At 41.3% G+C, this 23,027-nt stretch overlaps 1 protein-coding gene across 10 annotated transcripts in view; it reads right to left on the reverse strand.

The window, feature by feature from the left end:
* PDE1C (phosphodiesterase 1C) overlaps positions 1-23,027 on the reverse strand; it is a 556,559-nt gene that overhangs the window by 77,728 nt on the left and 455,804 nt on the right. For all 10 annotated transcript variants that reach the window (XR_007772331.1, XM_050937959.1, XM_050937953.1 and 7 more), the window contains 5 exons: positions 21,989-22,089; positions 17,439-17,567; positions 6,618-6,719; positions 5,183-5,303; positions 1,652-1,733 (listed from right to left, as the gene is read on the reverse strand). Coding sequence is in view for 9 of the 10 variants with exons in the window: in XM_050937959.1 (XP_050793916.1) it covers positions 1,652-1,733; positions 5,183-5,303; positions 6,618-6,719; positions 17,439-17,567; positions 21,989-22,089 (535 nt within the window). In the remaining variant the exon portion in view is untranslated. The remainder of the gene's footprint in view (positions 1-1,651; positions 1,734-5,182; positions 5,304-6,617; positions 6,720-17,438; positions 17,568-21,988; positions 22,090-23,027) is intronic.

A 23,027-nucleotide genomic window follows, 5' to 3' on the forward strand; every position in this document is an offset into this window, starting at 1 on the left:
AAAGGGAATGTGAGAAAACATCTGAACTTCTCCAAAGTTCAGGGATGTTTGGACCTAGGTTTCCATTCATCCCATGATAGTGCTGGGGACAGCTGTGAAATTTCATCCTTTTACACTTTTTTCAGCTTGGTTATAAAATGTTTGGAGGGAAAAAACAAAGTCATTCCCCCGCTCCCCCACACCTTTCTTTAAAACTTTCTCCCTCTGCCACATTTTTAGCGTCAGTGGGTGTGTCTACATGGAAATGTAAGCCCTGGGTTAGTACAATGCAAGTTAGCATACTCTTGGTTTGTCAACCTATGGCTTGAGTGTCTACGCTCCTCTGCAACCCTGGAATAGGGATTGTTGAACCCTGAGTCCCAACCTGGGGCTTCTAGCATGTACACCGTACACCACATTACTTGGGACAGAGTCAAACCACCCATATCCCAGATTTCCTAACACCTGCCCAAAATGTGGTTGCTTTAGTCCTTTGTTCCTGGTGCAGTGAGGGAAAACTTGACTGTGCATAAAACTTGACTGTCCAGAGGTCAAAGAAAGTCAGCCTGTGGAACACGTCTGATGGACTCACACAACACGATCCAGTGGGGCCCCATGTACACTGCAAATCCATAGAACGAGAACTCTGGGTCCTGACTTGACTCAGGCTTATACCCTCCCCCTCCATGAGTTCCTGGAACCCTAGGTCTAAGCCCTGGGTTAGTGGGATTTGTGTGTAGATGGAAGCGGGGTTAGGCTTGAGCCTGAGTTCAAACCCTGGGCTTACACTGCAATGTAAACATACCCAGTGTTTTCTCAGTTACTTCTGCTGTCCCTTCCACCCACTAGTCCCTTTCTCTTTCCATTTCCCCTGCCTCTTGTTCCTCTCCTTCCTTCATTCCCCCCATTAAACCTCAGAAACCCATCTCCACAACTCCTGGTATCTTCTCTTGTCCCCAAACTCCTGCACGTCTCTAGGCTGCTTCTCCCCTCTTCCTTGCCCCTCCACAGTTACAGATTTATTGCCCCCCACCCCATTCCCATGCTGCTCAACAACTTTGGGATCATTCTCCCCAAACCCCATTCACAGTTTCTTCTGCAGAAGCAGAAGGTGGAAAAGGAAGCACTGTTTTTGTTCACTCCAGGCTCCCACCTCCCTTGCTGGATGGGAATGGGAAGATGGGGGCAAGAAGCAGTGACTGGACCCAGTATAAGGTTGGGGGTGGCACTTACTGACTGGAGAAATTAGAACAGTGCTGGTGGATTAGAAGGTTAGGGAATCAGTTAAATGAACAAAACAATGACTTTAGTCAAAAATTAAAACAACATGTATTGAACCCAGGATCCCCACTTCAAGCGTCTTCTGTAGTGCTCAGGAACCAAGGAGCAGCTACCATACAGTCATGCATAGTGGTTGGTCCACCAGTAGTATTTGTGTTAACTCAGTTCCCCTTTAGTACAACTCTCATAAATCAATTAAATGTGATAACTGTTCAGCTTAGAATCATCCATTTAGGGACAATAACACCAGTGTGATTTTTCCCCCCCTCTCTAAACTAATTTCAAAGTGATGAGAGCCCAGAATGATCTTATTCCCGCTGGGGGGAGAATATTTTTTTCCCCTTTAAACTGCTGCTTTGCATCCTAAGTGAAGCATATTGAAATGACATACCTATCTGAGACTGAGCTACCATAGTAGACTTGCGGTCACACAGTGGGGAGAAAGGAAGCCCTAGTTCTGCTTCTTTGTCACCCTGGAGAAATAAAATTGAGAGCATATTAGAATACAGAAAGAGTCGCTTAACATCTGTAACAGCTCTGGACACTGAAAGGGCCTCTCTCTTTTTTTAACTGAAGCTCAAGTTACAACTGAAGCTCCCTTAATTGCAAGACTCAGCTTTTTAAAGGAGAACTTTGTTTATTCTTGGCATCCAAATCCTTTTCTTTAAGAGCTTCTTGCGGACAGGTATCACCTCACTGTCCAACTACAGGCCAACCTCCTCTTGCAGCAACAGTACCCACTCTATTCTGCATGCTCCCCCACCCTATTCTGAAGGGGCAGCTCCCGTTTCTCTTATACAATTTACATCTACATCTAAATATAAACCACATAATCCTATTTCTAAAACATCTACGCAGGTAAATCTTGATTACACAGCACTCTTTGCCTTTTGGGTGTTTCTGTGGAACACCTTGAAAACCCAAGAGGATTCTATACAGCACTTCTCATGCGAACACAACAGGTAATGGAACTCTGTTATTAGAGTAAGTCCATCAAGAGAAAGTATCAGTATCAGGACTCCTCCTCCAGGGTTTGCGTTCTATTTGTATTTCTTTATATGCATTTGTATCTGCACAGGGTGGGTTTCACCACTTCAGATTTTCCCCCCTCAGTAAAATACTGAGACTCTCAGTGTGCTACAGCTGGTAGGGCTGTTGCCCAAAAGAAATGCTGAAACCCAGAAACCTGGACACATTTTCCAGCTACCAGAACTGCATGCCCTCCCCTGTCATCACACAATTATGCAGGAGACCAAGAGTTAAAATCCCTTCTGTGCCAACCCTTTTCACTGTGTGCATTCAAAATGCATTTGCTCAAAACACCATTTAATTTGTTTCACTCTGAAACAGACAACTGAGAGCAGAGAGGACAATAATTTACATGAGATAACATATATCTGCCAGTACTCCCCACTGACCACTCAGGTTTAAAATAGCTTATGAAATAGGCTAGTGTCAATGCTTTAAATCAACATCCCGCTCTAACTTGGTTAAGCACGGTGATGATGTTCCAAATGGTTGTGACTGGGATCCAAAATATACTATAGAAATTTAAACTACCATAGAAATCAACAGTGGGCATGAGAAGTCCTGGATGTTTCTTTTCTGTGTTTGAATATAGCCAGGTTAAATGGTGCCTCAGTCATGACTGGGGTCTTTGGGTGCAATAATAAATAAGTAACAACACTCTTCCATTATTGTATCCCTTTGGGTCCTGCATATTCTTGAGTCTGCATAGTCACCAGTTCTTCGGTGATCTTATATGTACTCAATAGGTGACTATTCTGCAAAAAATGTACTGCTTTTCTGTCTTGCAAAAGCATAAAGATGTTGTGAGATGAGATTTTTCTTAGCACATATATCACCATCTCTTGAAAAGTAAATTACTTTAATGGTTCAAGACCAAGGTTGGTAGTGTCCTTGTTAAATTGGGATTACTGCAATATGTTTACATTTAAGGCTTTTCATAAAGCTGACTGAAAAGAGCTACAAAGGGGACTCACTAAAGTGGATGACTGTGCAGATGAAATTCAGTGTTGATAAGTGCAAAGTAATACACTTTGGAAAAAATAATCTCAATTATACATACAAAATGATGGGGTCTAAGTTAGCTGTTACCACTCAGTAAGAGATCTTGGAGTCATTGTGGATAGTTCTCTGAAAACATTTACTCAGTGTGCAACAGCAGTCAAAAAAGCAATCAGAATATTAGGAATCATTAGAAAAGGGATAGAAAATAAAACAGAAAATATCACAATGTTGCTATATAAATCCATGATATGCCCACATTTTGAACACTGCGTGCAGTTCTGGGTGCCTCAACTCAAAAAAGATATATTAGAATTGGAAAAGGTGTGGAGAAGGGCAACAGAAATGATTAGGGATATAGAACAGCTTCCATACGAGGAGAGATTTAAAAGAGTGGAACTCTTCATCTTAGTAAAGAGATGACTATGGGCGAATATGATAGAGGTCTATAAAATCTTGAATGGTGTGGAGAAAGTGATTAGGGGAAAGTTATTTACTCCTTCACATAACACACAACCCAGGGGTCACCCAATGAAATTAACAGGCAGCAGGTTTAAAAAGAAACTAAAGGAAGCACTTCTTCACACAACGCACAGTCAACCTGTGGAACTCTTTGCCAGGGGATGTTGTGATGGCCAAAACTATAACTGGGTTCAAATAGAATTAGATACGTTCATGGAGGATAGGTCCATCAATGGCTATTAGCCAGAACAGGCAGGGACACAACTCCATGTTCAGGGGGTCCCTAAACCTCCAACTGCCAGAAGCATCTGACATTGGACGCTGTCAGGGACAGGATACTGGGCTATATGGACCACTGGTTTGACTCAGTATGGACATTCTTATATTCTTATGGTAGAAAATTTTTAAATTTCAAAATGTTGTCCATATTTTGCAATTAAGATAAAACAATAAACTTCAGTGGCATTTTCACTGATCTTTTTTCTCCCTACGTTTCAACCCTCTATGGAGCAGGTCAACATTTGGAAATATTAAAAAAATTGAACTTGGAGAGGGGAAAAAGGTCAATAAAATGTTTATGATTTTTCTTCTTATTTTTGACCAGCACTATCTTTTTAAAAGTTTTTTGCTATTAAAAATAAATTAAAAAAAATAACTTTTATTGTTCTTAAAACAAAACAAAAAAAAACCCTTCTTAGGGCCAGTTGGAGGATTTTATGAGTATCACACAGGAATCAATCCTGTGTCTGGATTTGTGGCTCTGGCAACAGGAGGCCCTGCGAGAGCTAGAGGTTAGACCAGTCCACAGAAAGAGCAACATATCTACAGAAAGAGCAACATAATTTTTACCATTTCTGATGATACATGTCCAGCTCTGTAATCTACAATGTCCTGAGCTTTACTGATTTCCATGACCTCATAGCAAAGTAGAACTTAAAATGGAGTTTTGAAGTGGCAGCAGAGTCAGGTCAAAGAGAAATAGGAGGACTCATTATTGGAAGAAATGATAGTCTGGACCTAATGCTGAGTGCTTTCACTTAGGTACACCCAATTCCTGAAGATCTTCAATGGTTGGCAAGCTGTGTCCTATGTTAGATATTCTGCCTTTTAGTCATTAGAAATATGCATTCTCACTCAAGGGTGCTGGGGATAGTTTTGCTGGATGTCTGAAAGATTGAGAATTTCCAATATATTGATAAAGACAGCATATCAGACACAAGCTTACAAACAGACATAGCAGTGGAATCTCACTGAAGTCAGATGGAAGAAAAATTGTATCTACTTTGCTGCTACAGTGGGCATCTTCCCTATGAAAAATATAAATGAAAGAACCTATAGGATTCATTCTTCCTCCCCCATCCCAAGCCTGCCCACTCCATCTCTCATTCTGTCAGCAAAACTATAAAATAATTTTGTAAAGTCCCAAGGCTACCTGTCTGAAGAACTCCTCTAGCAAGGACATGGTCCAGCGATGATGAAGGTCCCAGGCCTTGGCTGGATGACTGATGTCTGCTGTATGTAACAACAGCGATAAGGCTTTCGGCTTGTCGATTCTGCAAACCCAAATGACTGAACAAGTTAATTGTCTGCACCAGTATTGAAAGAGAAAGAACAAAAACCCAGCTAAGCAAGTAAATGAGGCCACCATAACCTTTGGCTAGGCTAACAGATTGATTTGTGTGGTTATAAAACTTGACAACTATGAAAGATTAATCTGACTTCCCTAACACAAACCTTTCCTTTAGTAATGGAGTCATTCAAAAGCATAACAGGAAACTCGGAGCATTAGTCTCACTTATCTTCTTTGCAGAGTTTTTGTGTGCAAATGAGTGAGCTTTGAATGTTCCCGATACTCTCAGTTTGGGCTGGGTTACAGTCCATGAAACACCAATCAGTAAATAGTTCTAGATTATTTTAGTCTGTTGACTTGCTGATCTCACAGTGATAAGCATGAACAGTAATTCCATTTAAACCATGTGAATTCCACCAGTAAAAAGCTGGTGCAGGTAAGAGATCAGAAAAGAAACTCAAACTCTTTGGAGGCCCTACAGAAAGCTGAAATCTTTTTAAAGCCATGCCACTGAGAGGCCAGCCCAGGAGCCTAGTGAATTATGATGGATACTGCCATGCAGTAATCCCAATCTCTCGCTGCCCCAAACTGTCAGGAGTGCTGCAGAAGCAATACATACAGCTCCTGAGAGGAGATAGCAGCTAGTATCATCCATGTCTGATTTAGGTACAGTCTTGGCAGGCTCCAGGAAGACGTGTGCCAAGCCCTCCTTGGCTGGAAGAATATTACTCACAGTTCAGAGTTTTGAGGGTTTGGATCAAATGCTGTGTTGGGGGTGGGGAGAGAGAGTAGAGGAGATACTCAGGGCTCTAAGTGGTTCACAGATGATCACTGGCGAGGAGAAGGCCTTCCTCATACTGTTCTGCCTGCTCTATAGCACACACTTGCCCTCTGTGGCTCTGATATTGCTTCCCTATTGTCTCCGATTTCAGAGTTGGCTCCCTGCAGTGGAGGCACAAGCTGTACTCTGTGCAGCCCGTGTTGCTCCCAGCGCCTGTGACCTGAGGCCATAATTAAAGCTCTTTCACATGTGCCCTTTATCTTGTATTGTTAAGAAAAGGAAAATGAATGGGCTGGTTTATCCCAAAGCTTTGCTATTTAGATGCTGTGGCCCGCCAGAATATCATACGGGCACGTGCCTGAGTGTAAACATGTGAATTCATTCAAAATCCAACAACAGAAATAGATGTGGTCATCAAAGGGTCCTCCGGAGAGAGACTTTTTAAGTTTAATACAATTGCAAAGTACCATCTGAAATGCAGCCCTTTACTGCACACAGTGTCAGGAGGTGACTCACCCTTCTGGCTGCTGCAAAGCATTCTTCATGGCTTTGATTTGTTGGAAGTGACAGGACATATCAGTGGCCAACACCATCTCTATCACCAAGGCCCTGAATTCCCTTTTGGGCAGATATCGAGCCAAGAGAAGGGAGGAAAGAGAAAGAGAAACAAGTTAAATAACACTGCTGTTTCTTTTGTTGAGTAGCTGCAAATCACTTCTGACATTTCCACTCTCCTCCACTTGCGTCACTGAACTCTTCACTTTATCAGGGCAAAAGAGGAAAGAAAGGAGGATCTCATGTTGTAAATACCAGCCACAGAGCAAGCAATTTAGTCAGATGATTAACTCTTGCTAAGAGAAATCCCAGAGGTTTCTGACAAGTCCATTACAGTCCACTCTTTTCAATTAAACACAAAGCTCCCAAATCGATTTCTTTTATAGGAGGCTCTTAAAAGGAAGCAAGCAGGCTGTTCAAATACTGTGCATGCCCTGGGTAGGAGCAAGTGAACTTTGAAACACAACCATGTATCGACTTACCTTCTAAAGCAGTTTTAAAATAGATTAGTTAAAGAAACACCAATGGCTTGTGTAGATGGCGTAATACTTGTAAGGAAAGTTCATGTATGTTAACTTCATAGCTTGTGCAAACTGAACTTATTGCACACACACAGGCTCCTTGCATCCTTCTTCCTCCTTCACCCCCAACCCCATTCCCCTCTTTTTCTGGACTTCCTGAACCCTCTCCCCTAAATCTCTTCCTTGCCCGGGCCTCTGTGTACTCCCCCATTTTCCATCCTCATTTCAGGCTCCTCCATTCTGCCCTCCATACAACAGCTCTGAGCATCCCCATTCCCACTTCTCCCATACCTTTCATTTTCCTCCATGGCAGGGGCTCTGTGTGCTCTCCCATTCACCCAGCCCTCCACTGCAGGGTCCCCCATTCCTGCCCAAGGCAGGAGCTCTGTGCACCCCTCATTGCCGTCTCCCCCACAGTAGAGTCTCTCATTCTTCCCATGCCCAGGAGGTCTGTGTGCCCCATCCTCCTACTCCCCATGCCAGGGGATTAGTGGGAATCCTAATTATTCCTTTCCCTCAATTCCCACTTTGCCCTCCATGCTAAAGTTCTGTGTGCCCCTCTTCTTCCCACTCCCCATACCAAGTCCCCCATTTTTCCAACTACCAGCGATTCCATGTGCCCCATTCTCCCCACCCCTATGCCCTTACACCCTCTTCTTTCTGTCTAGGAGATAAGGCATTCTGAGAGTCAACATGTTAAATTCCATAGGCAGGATGAGCAGAGATATCACCATACCATGCCACCCTTACTTCTGCGCTGCTGCTGGCAGCAGCACTGCCTTCAGTGCCAGTAGCTGCCACTCTCTGGCCATCCAGCTTGAGCCCCGGTACCTCTTTCATTACAAATTAAACATTGCTTGGATCAATAGGCAATAGAAGAGGTGCTTGAGGCTGTAGCTATACAAAGAGCTGGCGGGAGGTTCATGTATTCCCCTATTTCTGTTTTTTGGTTTTCAGATTTTCTCCCCAAATCAATAGGGTTCTGGCCCTTCAATGCAATGAATATTCTCTGAAATTTTGGGACTGGACGCAGTGTTATCACATTAGACAGACGGAGAAATGTCTTTAAGTTGCGGATGTTTAACTCTAACCCTAGCCACCCCATAGCACTTTTTTTTTCAAAACAGTATTTTGTTCAAGTGTATCACATTGTGCTCCTGATATTAAACCTTCAAACTATTCCACAATGAATAAATGAATGAATAGTTAAAAAAAAATCCTACTTGGGAAGGATCAGATTGAAATCCCTTAGAAGTCAACGTGGATTTTTTCCAGAACTTTAAACCATCAAAACTTTCTGGTCTATCAGATATACAGTCTTCTTTCTATTTTCAGTGACGTGCTCAGTGAGTATGTCCTCAGATTTGTTCAGTAATTTTGATGAAATTCCCTGCTTAAAGATTGAGATGATTGAATACTATGGTAGTGGGGGCCATAAAAGTGCCTTAGATGGAATTAGAAATATTTTTGAATTGAAAATGTGTGAAAATACAACTTTTTGCAGGTTTTTGATTGGAAAGGCCCACTTCATTTGGAAACTGGGCTCATATTCACCAGAAACAGGCCATTTAAAAAAAAAAGATTGTATTTCCCTATAATCTTTTCATAGGGATATGGCTTCATCCTGAATTCTAATCTAATCTTCCAGTACATCATGGGATTGATTCATCCTGCTGGGACAGGCAACTGCAATTTGCAAAGCCCCTTTCTCCTCCACAGAGCTGTCAGGGACTGCTGTACTCCACAGGGAGGGCACATGGTATTTGCATCACTGCTGTCCCACAGCGGTTCTTGTTGGAGAAGAGCAGCTCTATCTTGGAGCTGGCTTTCCACGGGAGACCCACCAATGGAGACAGCCTCATGGACACACTGAATAAGCACACCTCATGGGTGCCCTGGCCACATACCCTGCCCACTTTTCTGACTGCTGTGGCAGGCATTTGAAGATGCTTCCCAGCATGTCCAGATGGACTTTCCACCAGCAGTGGACTACACATGCATATTTTGGTATAATCATCTAGGGCAGAATCAAAGCTGCAATGTTTCCACCGTGGGATAAAAATCCTGTACATTTTTGTAAGTAATATCGTAATACTTCTATGCTATCTTTACCACTGATTACTGCACCTGGAGTAATTAATTATGCATTCATGAGTCACAGGTGTACTGTAGTTCTATCAGTAGGCTGGGATCATTGATCTCTAGTCTGCTTTAATTTACAGACATAAATTCTTTAAAATCTCTTGCATTGTTCCAGCTGGAGACCACTTTAACCTGCTCTTTAGGACAACTGCCCTGAGGATGTTCACTTCATGAAATGTTGCATAATAGTTTTTGATGTTTTGTTCCACGCAGTTTTTCTCCTTAGCCCCACCCCAGTTTATGCTGTTCCCTACTGAAAAAATTGAATCCTCATAAAGTCAGAGAAATTGGAGTGGAAAAGGCCTATTGAGGTCATCTAGTCCATACCCGTGGGCCCAGTAGCAGGGTTCCTGCCAACAGCATAGTGTTTTGTCTGTTCCACTTCCGTCAAATGCATGCATTTTTGTGCATAGCAGAAAATTATGTACAAACCATGGATTGTGGGTCTCACTTTTTTATTCTCATGGAAAATAATAAAGAAAGGAACAACATTGCCTTAAAGGCAACATTTTCAAAGGCTGGCATTACTCACAAAAATGTGCATGCTTACGCACTGCACGAATACAAATACTGGATTTGGACAAGAAAAATATATAATTGCTTGTGCAAATGACTGTCTGTTACATGCCCAACTGAAGATTATGTGTAGGCAAATTTTTCATCTTGAACCCTCGTAAATGCATCCCTAAAAGTTTCAGCCAGCCTACAAAAGGCATAACTGACCTGCAATAACAAAACATCAGTAACACACATGGCATTATATGGCATGAGAGATCACATACCCAACTGTTGGATCACAACTCCATGTCCACTAACAATGGTTTATGAAAACCTTCATTAGACCCTATTTCCTGAGCTATAAACTGATAGGAGCTGAAGAGTTCAACATTTTCCAGATGCCTTTTTAATCCTGTACTTGCCAGTGAGGGCTTGTACTAAATATGCTCTATTTCAGTAAACTGCATGGAAATTATTAGCAGAGAAATAGAGTGCCAGAAAAGAGATCCATAACAGTATCTTGGAAAGCATCTGTTCTCTTTGCAATTTATTTTCTTAATTCAGTGCGATCTGTTTTAGTTTCAGTTTTAGGATTTACCTGTGGACTACTTTAGCAAATGGGATTTGTCAGAGGAAGCAACCTATCAACTTTTCAAATATTTAACAAGCAGCAGAGTTCTTTAATGTGAACGAGAAAAAGTGCTGAAAATTAAAGTAAGGACTAAGCTCTTTTCTCCCTGATCCCACAGCAGACCTCTTCTGGGCTCATCTGCTGTCCCCGCACATGCAAAAGCCACAAAGAGGTCTGCTCGTGCTGGTTGAATAGAAGAACCTTTCCTGAAAACACATTCCCAGACTAGAAAGATTAAACCCATAAAATTGATAAAACCCATATGCACAGACAGACACATTTCCCAAGTCTATCTTCACTTTTTCTATTGTAGTCTTAAATCTTAATGTGACCTCTGTTCAGAAAAGGCACTTTCGCGCATGCCTGAGTCTTGTCCAGAATCAGCGCCAGGGCCTATTGCTGTAGGGGACATTCAAATTATCAGATAGCTCAAAATGAATAAATAAACCCAAATTTGGATGTGATAAATCTTTAAAACTTGTTAGGCTAAAATTTTCAAGAATACCTTCTGATCTAAAGGGCCTTGGATTTTTATTGCCCAGATTGAGATACTTTGGGCCTGATTTATTTTATTTTAATTTTATTTTTTTTTAGTATCTTAAAGTGCTGTTGACCCCATCTACGACTGTGAGTTCTCAGCACCTCTGGAACAGCTCCAAGGTGTTTCAGGTTAGACACTCTAAGATGGAGGCACCCAAAATCAGAAGCTGTATTTCAAAATGTTGGCCTTATGGTACATCTGAACAATGACCATTATTCTGCAGCAGCTTCATGTGCAGCAGCTACAAAATAAGGCCCTAACGAAAGAAGGAAGAAAATTAAGCAATTTAGAAAAGCTTCAAATCTAACTAAACCAGATAATGTATTTCTTGAAGGAGCTGTGGTACTCTTAGAATCTTCAAACATAAATGAGTATACCAAGGAACATGCATTCTGACTAGAGCTGGGCCAACAACTGATTTTTCAGTTCACTGGCAGTTCTGAAAAGTAAATAATAATTCAATTCGGGTCAAACCAAATTCAAAAAAATTACAAACATTTTTGGTGAATCAAAGTCTGGTTTGGGTAACAGCTTAGAACTTCTCAATACCAACTGGAAAAGGAGTGCAGAAGGGTTACAAGGAATCTCTTGGGTGTGGCATGTACATTCTAGTTTACCACAGAGCGTCAGGTGATGTCTTGAAGCTTTCGTCACTTTGGTCATGAACATCATTGTGAAATGTATAGATGGATACTGTGTAGAAAGCTATGTATATACACTGAAAATGTATTCTTACAGTCATAGACTCATAGACTCTAAGGCCAAATGGGACCATCATGATCAACTAGTCTGACCACTTGCACATTGCAGGCCACAAAATCTCACACGCCCAACTCCTGTAATAGAAGTAAGCCTCTGTCTGAGTTACTGAAGATCTCAAATAATGATTTAAAGACTTCAAGTTACAGATAATTAATGGTTACAGAACACCATTTATATTAGTTTAAACTTGCAAGTGACCCCATGTTGCAGAGAAAGATGACCCCCGCCCCAAGCATCTCTGCCAATCTAACCCAGGGGGGAAATTCTTACCTGACCCCAACTATGGTGATCAGTTAGACCCTGAGCACGGCGGCAAGCCCCACCAGCCAGACACCTAGGAAAGAATTATCTGTAGTACCTCAGAGCCCTCCTTATCTACTGTCCCATCACCAGCCACTGGAGATATTTGTTGCTAGCAGTCACAGATGGACTACATGCCATTGCAGGCAGCCTCATCATACCATCCCTTCTGTAAACTTATCAAGCTCATTCTTAAAACAAGTTAGGTTTTTTGCCCCCACTGCTCCCCTTGGAAGATCTTCCAGAACTTCATTCCTCTGATGGTTAAAAACTTTCATCTAATTTCAAGCCTAAACTTGTTGATGGCCAGTTTATATCCATTTGTTCTTGTGTCAGCATTGGGGCTTAACTCAAATAATTCCTCTCCTTGCTTTGGTATTTATCCCTCTGATGTATTTATAGAGAGCAATCATCTCTCCCCATAGCCTTCTTTTGGTTAGACTAAACAAGCCAAGCTCTTTGAGTCTCTTCTCATAAGGCAGGTTTTCCATCCCTTAGATCATCCTCATAGCCCTTCTCTGCACTTGTTCCAGTTTGAATTTATCTTTCTTAAACATGGGAGACACTGTATTCCAAATGAGTGTTGCCTTGTACAATGGTACTAACATTTCCCTATCTCTACTGGAAATACCTTGCCTGATGCATCCTAGGACTGCATTGACCTTTTTAATGGCTGCATCACATTGGCAGTCTAGTCATCCTGCGATCAACCAATACACCCAGGTATTTCCCCTCCTCTGTCACTTCCAACTGATAAATCCCCAGTTTATAGCAAAAATGTATAGAGATATACCTATCTGATAGAACTGGAAGGGAACCAAAAGGTCATTGAGTCCAGTTCCCTGCCTTCATTAGCAGGATCAAGTACTGACTTTGCCCCAGATCCCTAAGTGGCCCCCTCAAGGATTGAACTCACAACTCTGGGTTTAGCAGGCCAATGCTTAAACCACTGAGTGATCCCTCCCACCCAAAGCCTTGTTGTTAATCCCTAAGTGCCTGACCTTGTACTTCACACTATTAAATTTCATCCCATTTCTATTTCTCCAATTTTCAAACTTGTCCAGATATTCCAGTTCTCCTCTATATTGGTAATAACTCCAAACTTTGTGTCATCCGCAAATTTTATTAGCACACTTCCACTTTTTGTGACAAGGTCTCTAATAAAAATGTTAAATAAGATTAGTCCCCAAACCGATCCACTAGTAACCTCCCTCCAGACAGACAGTTCACCTTTCAATGACATGTTGTAGTCTCCCCTTTAACCAATTCCTTATACACCTTTCAATCCTCATATTAATCCTCATCTTCTCCAATTTAACTAATAATTTCCCATGTGGAACTGTATCAAATTCCATACTGAAATCCTGATAGATTAGATCTACTGCATTTCCTTTGTCTAAAAATTCAGTTATCTTCTCAAAGAGGAGATCAGGTTGGTCTGGCACAATCTACCTTTTGTAAAACCATGTTGTATTTTATCCCAATCACTGTTTACCTCTATGTTCTTTATTACTTCTTCTTTCAAAATTTGTTCCAAGATCTTGCATACAATTGAGGTCAAGCTAACAGACCTGTATTTTTTTCCTTTCTTAAAAACAGGAACTATATTAGCAATTTTCTAGTCGTAGAGTATGGCCCCTGAGTTTACAAATTCATTAGGCTTGCAGTTCCATGTGCCAGTTCCTTTAATATACTTGTATGGAAATTATCCACCCTCCACCCCAATTTAATCCCATTAAGCTAGGTCTAGGGACTGTTTCACCAGCAAACGTGAAAACCAGGTTTTCTGTCAAACAATGGATGTTTATATTGTCTCATTCATAATGGGTCTTCTATCACCAAATGCAAATAAAGGATTGCAGCGACTTCAGAAAGAGGAAAGCAGTGGTGTGGGAAAGGGAAGTGGGGAGAGAGAAAACTATCTGGGGGTGTATATCAAAGGTTTGCTCCACTGTATTTGGGAGGCAAAGATGACACCCGGTTGCTTTTCACTCAGGAAATAAAAGGACAGCGATTTTGCTTCATGAAAAAGGGGTCTCAGCCAGGCTTGGTTGAACATGTTGGAGATAACTTTGGAAATAATCATTTTCTTTCAACAGGAGGTTAACCTGTTAGTCAAGTTCAGTCTCTAGAAAGCTTGTAATGATTTTGTTTTATATGTAACCATTTGTTTCCAATATTCTTACTTACTGTCACTAGGATCTCTGTTCTTTGATAAGAAACTTATTCTTGCTTTCACCATGAATACATCTAAGTGCTGTGGTGTTAAGCAAAGTGAAGGTCCTGAGCTGAATCTTACACGTTGGTGTATACTGGTCTTTTGGGAACAGCAGGTCTGGTAACTCTGTGAGTGTTCAGTGGAGAAGGAACTGTAAAAAGCGTGTGGCCTGCAGACCTGCCTGGAAGGCAGTGCTTGTGCTGCCAGAGGCTGTTGGTTTCAGGAAGCTGATCCACAGCAAGCACAGACAAGACTCCTTTACACTAAAGGCATGTGGCGGTGAGGTTCCTCATAACCCTGGGTACCCTGGGGGAGCATTCACATTGGGACAAACAAAACATGTTTGACCTGAAATGTTGTTTGCTGGTGTTTTTAAAGGCCTAGGTTCACAAAGAGGAGCTGCTGGTGGTGCCCCTCTTACAACTTTTAGCCCAGTGATTAGACAAATTTCTACCAAATGTATGAATAGTTTCAGGTCAACCAAAATAGCTTTTTTCCAGTGAATAAAGTAGTTACTCAATTTTTTTTGCCCAGTTCTAGTTCTGTCACTATGAAGAGGAGGGGGTAGCTTCTACTCAAACAACGTTTTAAAGTTTCAAGACTCGGACTATTTTTCTGAAGATTGTGCTCAAACTACCAAGAATATGGTCAAAAGCAGCTGCTAAAAATCTACTTTGCAGCCAATGACACATGACCTTTTACTGTAGCCCAGAATTAATTATTGCTTTTCATTTAATGGACAAAGCAATGCACAGTTCCCCATTAAAGTTACGAGTGTAGGGAGTGGTAGTAGGGACACCCCAGTGCTATCTATTTAATTTTGTTCTCTAGGTAGAATTTTATTTATTATCACAAACAGTTTAGAGACTGAATTATTTCCCAGTGTTGACTCAGTGCTTCATCCTTCTAAGGCAGATAAATCCAGTTTCCTTGTTTTGTACTGTGTGTTGGTCTTTGAGATAAGACTTTCCATGACACTCTTCTTTGGCCAAAACTATCTCCCCTACAAAATACAAGATTGTACAGTTTGCTCTGCTTGTGTAGTTAGATGATGGCCTCCATCCAAGAGTTTGTAGCATTTCAATGACTGCATGTTGTGAACTGCATTGGGATGAAAGATGTGGTCCCTAAAATGATATTATGAGGAAGGAGGCGGGATTAAGATGGTAAAAGAGAGAGGAGAATGGAAGAAATGAAGAGAATCAAGCAAGCGGTCATGTACCATAGGCCTACATTTAAATATGAGGACAGTGTAGTTACAGTAGGGACAAATTTGTTCCATTGTGATTTGTACATCCCAAAAGCGGGTGTGGGAAGTTAAGGCAAAATTTAAATTCCTTCCTTTAATTTTTTTTCCACTTTCTCTTCTCCTCCCTCATCAGCTCCCATTAAGTTTCAGCAAGGTACTTAAGCATAGGCTTAATTCTGAACACCGAGTAGTCCCACTAACTTCTATGTAGATACATGCTTTAATACCTTGCTGAACTGGGACCTTAATTTCTCTCTTCCTTGAAATATCATCATCATCATCATCAGTACAGAAACTTCCCTGCCAAAGCACTTCACAACCTGCATGAATCCAACACTACTGAGGTGCCACGACCACTTGGGTTATGCCAAGGGAAAAATAGGCCCAGTATGTTTGTAGAAAATTATGTTTATATTTTAGATTCTGTAGGAGAAAGTTTACAATTTAAAAAATCTGTTTTCCTTGCTATCTTATATATCTAATTTGAGAGAAAGCAAGTTCATTAGAATTTTTTAAAATCCCTTACAATACTGAATTTAAACACAACAGCCTCATGCTGTTAACTGAAATCGTTCAGCTTCTTTTCACCGTGCAAGGTGAATGAAATGCAAAAAGTAAACAGACAACCTAGATCTTGAAAAATAAATTAGATTTCAATACCATGACCCACAGAGTGGGTTTTATTCCTTTTTCAAGATTCTTGTGACACGTTCTGAGTGTTAACGTGTTTTTTCCTCAGAGTTTGTCTGTTTATTAATCCACAAGATGTTGAGTGGCTTGTCATACTTAGCCTGACAGCCATTGCAGACATAGCCAGACAGCCACAGAAAAACACACAGAAATTGGGCTTGTTTTTGGCTTAATTGGCTAGTTTTTGGCTTGTAGCTTGTTGCGTGAAAGTTGGCAACTGTGATCCATAGTGCTGACTTTTGAATGAAACAAACCACATGTGGTTCTGGGATTTAGGCCAGGTGCTCAGATAGGGGTACATTGTTGCCCTCCCTGGCTCCACCTGTCATGAGGGTTTCTGTGCTGGGAAGACTGGATGAGTATGGAACACAGACCCAAGGGAGAAGGAAGAGGGTAAACTTTCCCTCCCTGCCCAGCTTACCAGAGCCCAGAGGACTACTGCTGAGTGCCCTCAATTTCCATTGAAGTCAATAAGAGTTGAGTATGCTCAGCACTTTGTTCAGTTTGAATGCATACATGAACCAGTGTATGTTTGTCTGCAATAACACATGATGGGATGCTTTCACTCCAGTGAGAAAGAACTCTGATTAATACAATTCATTTAAGATTCTTCCTGTCCGGCCCAGGTAACTATATATGTTTTATGCATAATTGTTATTTTTAAAATGTCAGAGATTTCATTTAAAAAGGAGATAAAAAGCCCTCTTTTAGTTTGAATAATCTGTTATTTAAAAAATGCCAATTTCCATCAGGAGTGCCTGTTTTAAATTACACCTTCTTCTGGCTTTTTGGCATGTCTATTACACCCACTTATTCGCTCTGGGCCTGATTCCCATTACACTAAAACTCATTTATAATGTTCTGGCAGTATAAACGGGCCTCGGACGGGGCTTAATTGTAATTTATGTTTTTGTGTAAATGAAAATCAGTCCACCAGTATATTCACCTACACAGTGATAAGTGGATGAAGGGAGATCTATGAGAGACTAATGAATAGATTCCATTCTAAGTTAAATAACTTCACATATCACTTCTGAAGTTAGTTCTAAGAGTACAGCAGATGAAAATGAGAGGGGTAAGACGAGGATAAAGATTTTTAAATATCCTTTCTCTTCATAATAAAAATACAGCTGTATATTATATTTTGATGGATACTATTATTCAAAAAATATAGTAACTACAAATGGCCCAGTTGTAACTTCCCCAAATGACCTTACTGCTTGTTCTTACCTCCAATCATCCTTTGAGAGGTTAGACAAAATGTTCATCTCCTCATCATCTTGCAAAAGGCGATAGGCTGCACTGACATGGTGATTTTCGAGCACAGATCGGTCATTATACAGAATGGCTGAATCCGACCTAGAATTTAAAAGAATATAGAAAAAGTTATGTTTCTTTCCATTATGTCAGTCTCACGTTCAGAAATGTTACTATGATTCACAATTACAGACTACATATTGGTATTTTTATAGTAAGTGTAATGCTGTATTCATTGGGAAAAACATTAAGACAAACGGTTGAAATTCACCTCAGGGGAAAAGCCTTGCACTAAACCACATTCGCTGCTTAAGACCCACCCAAACACTGTGTTAAAGATTTAAAAGGAGTGCTGAGAGACATTTGGCTGCTAAATACTACATAAATATCAGTCATTGGGTGAAACAATGAGGCCTTTGCTCAATTCTCTTATTTTGTGTGAGTTAGGGATTGCAAGGTTGGTCCCCGTATTATTTTCTGAATTGATTATTTTACACAAGGAATTCATAGCACAACCATTGCCACCATAGACCTGCTGAGAACACCTGACCTTTGACACAACGGTGAACATTTCCAAAGGCACAAAGAGCAGTTAGGTACCCACATCTCACTGAAAGTCAGTGGAAGTTAGATGCCTAACTACCTTTTGTGCCTTTGAAAACCTCCCCCAAAAGAGTTGTCTGCTTCCAAAATGGCACTGGTCTAGCCAAGTTCCTGCCCACCTAATGTCCTGCAGTGCTCTCCAGTGTTTTCAAATATGGCTACCACAACAACCGCTGAGGCATTATAAACACATTCTATAGCTGCAGGCATGGCATTTGGCAGGGAGAGGTACTGGCGAAGGCTGCTGATGTGTAGTTTCCCGTTCTTTGTGGTTTATTGATGAATATCTATTTTCTGTTTGTTTCATTCAATGAAATGTTGGCTTCTTCTTCTGCTTCTTTCAACTTGAAGAAGAAACATAACCAGAATACCTCCAAATTATTCCAGCATGGCCAGGGCTGGCCTTACCATGAGATGAACTGAGGCAGCCATATCAGGTGCCAGACTGTGTATGTGTTGGGGGGCCACTAGGACCCAGAGTGTAGAAAATTGTTTCTGCTGCTGGTGCATATGTATTTTCTCTGCTCTAGATGCAGAGATGGTGGAGTGCTATGCTGCAGGAAGGAGGGCACAAGAGACATAACAGGCAAGCAGGAGAAAAGGTGAGAGGGAATAACAGAAATCAGTAGGAGCTGCAGGGATAGAGAGGAGGAGGAGCCTCTTATGTATCTCTCTAGCAGCCCTAGGAGCCTGACTGATTAACACCAGCTTCTCAGGGAGTTTCCTGTTTCCTGCTGCTTCCCTGAACCCACTTGAGGAGAACAGGCAGTCAGCTGAAGTAGTAGGAGCCAGTTAGGCCCTTAAGATGCTGATATCTTTCCTCACTCAGGCCCTGCTATCAGCCTCCTTATTTCTCCCCTTCAATTGAGTGTTGAGAGACACTATAGCTGGTACAGAACAGCAGTCGTGAATGAAAGAAGAAAACGCCCCTCTGGGGCAGCATTCAGAAAAAGAAATAAAGCAAAGGAAGCTTTTCTATCTAAGCAGGGAGGAGCTCTCCTGAGATACATAGACATAAATGTTCACAGTGAGCCTTCTGGCCCCAGTGAGTGGTGAGGAGATGCCTGATCTTCCAGTTAGTCAGAGTGCAGATGACCTGGTAGCTACTGCAGCATCCATATCTCCATCTCAAATGGACGTAACCATGCACATTCCTGAAGAAAAGTGTAGATCAGAGAAGAGTGTGGTGGAGGTGCAAGAAACAGCTGCTGCTGAGTTTAGTTCCTTAAGTCTGGATGAGCCACGACTGTGCATCCACTTGAGCAGTAGCCTGAGGGACTTCCTTGTACTGCATGGGCCACAGCAAGTGGAAAACTTCATGTTCCCCAAAGACAATGAAAATAGAAGTTTCCATCCAACACATTACTGGTGTGAAATCCCGAATGATGACAAAGTGGAGAGGCCATAGCTTATGTACTCAAAAACCCAGAATGCTGCATACTGTTTTTGTTGCAAACTCTTCCAGTCTAATGTTCCAGCCACACTGGGTTCTACAGGAACAAAGGACTGGAAAAATCTGGCTAGAAATCTGGCATGCCACGAGAAGGGAGCAAATCACCAGAGAGCATTCCATAGGTGGAAAGAGCTTGAGATAAGACTAAGGTTAAAGGCCACCATAGATGATCAGCATCAAGAGAAGATTGCATCAGAGTCTCTTTACTGGCAAAATGTTCTGAAAAGGCTCATTACCATTGTGAGAATGCCTGCTACCCAAAACCTAGCACTGCAGATCAGTTGTATGTGCCAAACAATGGAAACTTCCTTAAAATTGTGGAACTGATGGCTGAATTTGATGCTGTACTCCAGGAGCATCTAAGAAGAGTCACCACCTAAGAAATGTACACACACCACTACCTTGGAAAAACAATTCAAAATGAGATCATACAGTTACTAGCAACAATAGTCAAACAGAAGAGTGTGGCAGATCTGAAGTCAGCAAGATATTACTCTATTATTCTGGACTGCATACCTGACATCAGCCATATAGAACAAATGACTTGAATGGTGCGTTTTGTAACAACAACAGAACCTAGTGAAAATGTCCCTGCAATGGTGACTGTCAGAGAGCATTTTCTAGAATTTATTGACATTGATGATATTATAGGAACTGGTATGACAAATGTGCTTCTTAAAAAGCTGGAAGATACAGGAATTGCAATAGCTGACATGAGAGGTCATTCAATGCATCTATGTATTTTTCTCTGCATCCACTCACCGATGGCAATTTTTGAAGCAACATCTGGGAACATTCTCTCTGACACTGAAACCACTGAGTGCCACACGATGGGAAAGTCAAGTGGAGGTGATAAAGCCTATCAAACACCAAATTGAGAAGATAGACGATGCCATAGTTGCCATTATGGAGGATAATGCTATGACAGGAACTGTTCATGGGAGAACAGTGGCAGAGGGAAACGGAATCACCAGAAACATACATTACTTCAAATTTTTGTGTGGCTTAGTGTTGTGGTATGACATATTGTTTGAAATAAATGTTGTAAGCAAGAGACTCCAAGGTGTTGACCTTGATATATCTGGAGCTATGGAACAACTGGACAAAGCAAAATCATACCTACAGTTTTACCGGTCAGATGAGGGATTTCAAAACATTCTTAAGAGTGCACAGAAGTTGGTAGAGGAACTTCACACTGAAGCTATTTTCCCACCCATTCAAGAATACAAGAGTCACCGAAGAAGACATTTTGATTATGAGGCATAATCCATAAGAGACCCCAAACAACAATTCAAAGTTGAATTCTTTAACCAGGTGCTAGATTGTGCAATACAGTCAGTTGAAGAACGTTTCATGCAGCTCAAGGAGCACAGCAGTGTATTTGGGATGTTGTATGGTATTCCAAAACTCCTCACTGTACCAGAAGAAGACCTACACCAGCAATGCAGGGCACTAGAGACAGTGCTGACACATGATGACATGCGCAATATTGATGCGAGTGATTTAGGTGATGAACTGAAAGCCTTTTCAAGATACATTTCAGCAGAATCAACTCCAAAGGCGGTTCTGGAATATATGTGCACATATAAGATGACCACCTTCTTTCCAAATGCTTTTGTTGCTCTGCGCATACTTCTAACACTTCCTGTAACAGTTGCCAGTGGAGAATGCAACTTCTCCAGGCTGAAGTTAATAAAAACACATCTACGCTCCACAACGACACAGAAGAGGCTGGTCTGCCTTCCAACTATCTCAATAGAGCATGAGCTGGCCCAGATTGTGAACCTTCAGCAGGAAGCAGTTCAAATCTTTGCAACCAAGAAGGCACGGAAAGCACCACTTTGTTTATTCAAACAGATAAAAATGCCAGGGTTTACTATGCAGAAAAGAAAAGTTACATTTGCTGTTCAAGTGTTTGAAAGTTAAGTGTTACTTAAAATTTTTGAACAAGGCATTTTAAGTTGTTAGTTCTCCTTTATTGGGGGTAAGCAGCAGAGCAGTACCATGAGAGGAGTAGAACAGGGAGAAGGCAGAGACCTTTCAAAGTTTTGGCCCAAGCAAGGGGACATGGGGGGGTCATTTGAGCTCTCCGCCTCAGGTGCTAAAATGTTGTGGGCCAGCCTTGAGCATGGCCGACCATTTATTTAGCAACTGGCAGCTTTGAAATATGAGTTATTCATCCAAATTCTCTACTATGTGGCATCAGTGTAAATCTGAAGTTGTTCTATTTGAAGTCAGTGGAGTTACTCCAACTTTATGCTGGTGTGACAAAGGGATTTGTCACAATAAATGGAAGACATTCATGATCACAAAATCTGGTATATCTCAGTTTCTTGCACTTACAATTCTTTAACCTATTCTATATATTAAAAGAAAACACAAAACAAAAAAGAGTCCCAGAAGAGTCAAGTATAGACAAAATGAGCATTCTTCCCTCCTTTCCTTAAGTAATTTACAAAGGCCTCACCGTGTCTGAATGTGAAAGTTGTTGGTGGTTCCAGTATGTTCATAGTCATGAACGGCAGCTGCGAAGATCATAGCAAAGATCTCCAACTCTGTCAGCCAGTGCTGAAAAACAGATTATAGAGCAATCAGATAAGCTGTCATTTTCTCAGGCATTAAGGCTTTCATCTGTTAAGGCAAGTTCTCTCCTGCACATCATTTACCTTGCCCTACAGCCTGTCAGTTATTCCAAAGCAAACTTCTCTAGCTCCTACATGAAAGCTGAACCACTGTTTTTCCTCAAGGTGGATCTAAATAAATTAAACCCTGGCAAAATATTTTAAATTTTTTGACACTAAAAAGGCTGAAGCAAGGGGAGGAGAACATTTACTTTCTTTAAAAGGAATAAGAAAAAAAAGATGCAAGCTCAAGAAATGGAGCATGTGCAAAGATACACACAATATAAAATACAAATACAATCAGCTATGTTTGCCTAGAATAGTGATGTTACAAGCCTAAAATACACTAGGATCTTTCTAATTCCCAAAGACTAGGAGACCCTTTATGAATTACTGAATTGTGTGTATTGACAAAAAGGCAAACACCTGCAATATTAAAGCAAGAATGTAATTCTAGTTATTTACTTATAATTAATTGAAAAATATTCAGAAAGTCATGGGGTAACATTTTCAAAAGCACCTAAATGACGTAAGAGCCCAAGATCCATTTTTGAAGTGCTTAAATCAATTAATAATTCTGTGCCTCAGTTTCCCCACCTAACAACATGCACCTACCCTCCAGGAGTGCCATTAGGATTAAAGTAGTTTGCATAATATACTGAAAACAAAATACTAGATATTGTCAATACTACTAATACAATTAGATGAATCTGCAGCTTGGAAGCAGGGATAACCCTAGTGTAGCAAAGGGACCTGTAGCGACGGGACCCCACTCCCCTGAGGAGAACAGGCCAGAAAGGGCGCAGCCATGGGCGGAGCCCCCGCCGCCTGTCCCCGCCCCCCGGAAGTCAAGGGGCAGGACAGGAAGTCCAAGGACACCACCGC

This window comes from Gopherus flavomarginatus, chromosome 2 (genome assembly GCF_025201925.1).
Source record: "Gopherus flavomarginatus isolate rGopFla2 chromosome 2, rGopFla2.mat.asm, whole genome shotgun sequence".
Lineage (NCBI taxonomy): Eukaryota > Metazoa > Chordata > Testudines > Testudinidae > Gopherus > Gopherus flavomarginatus.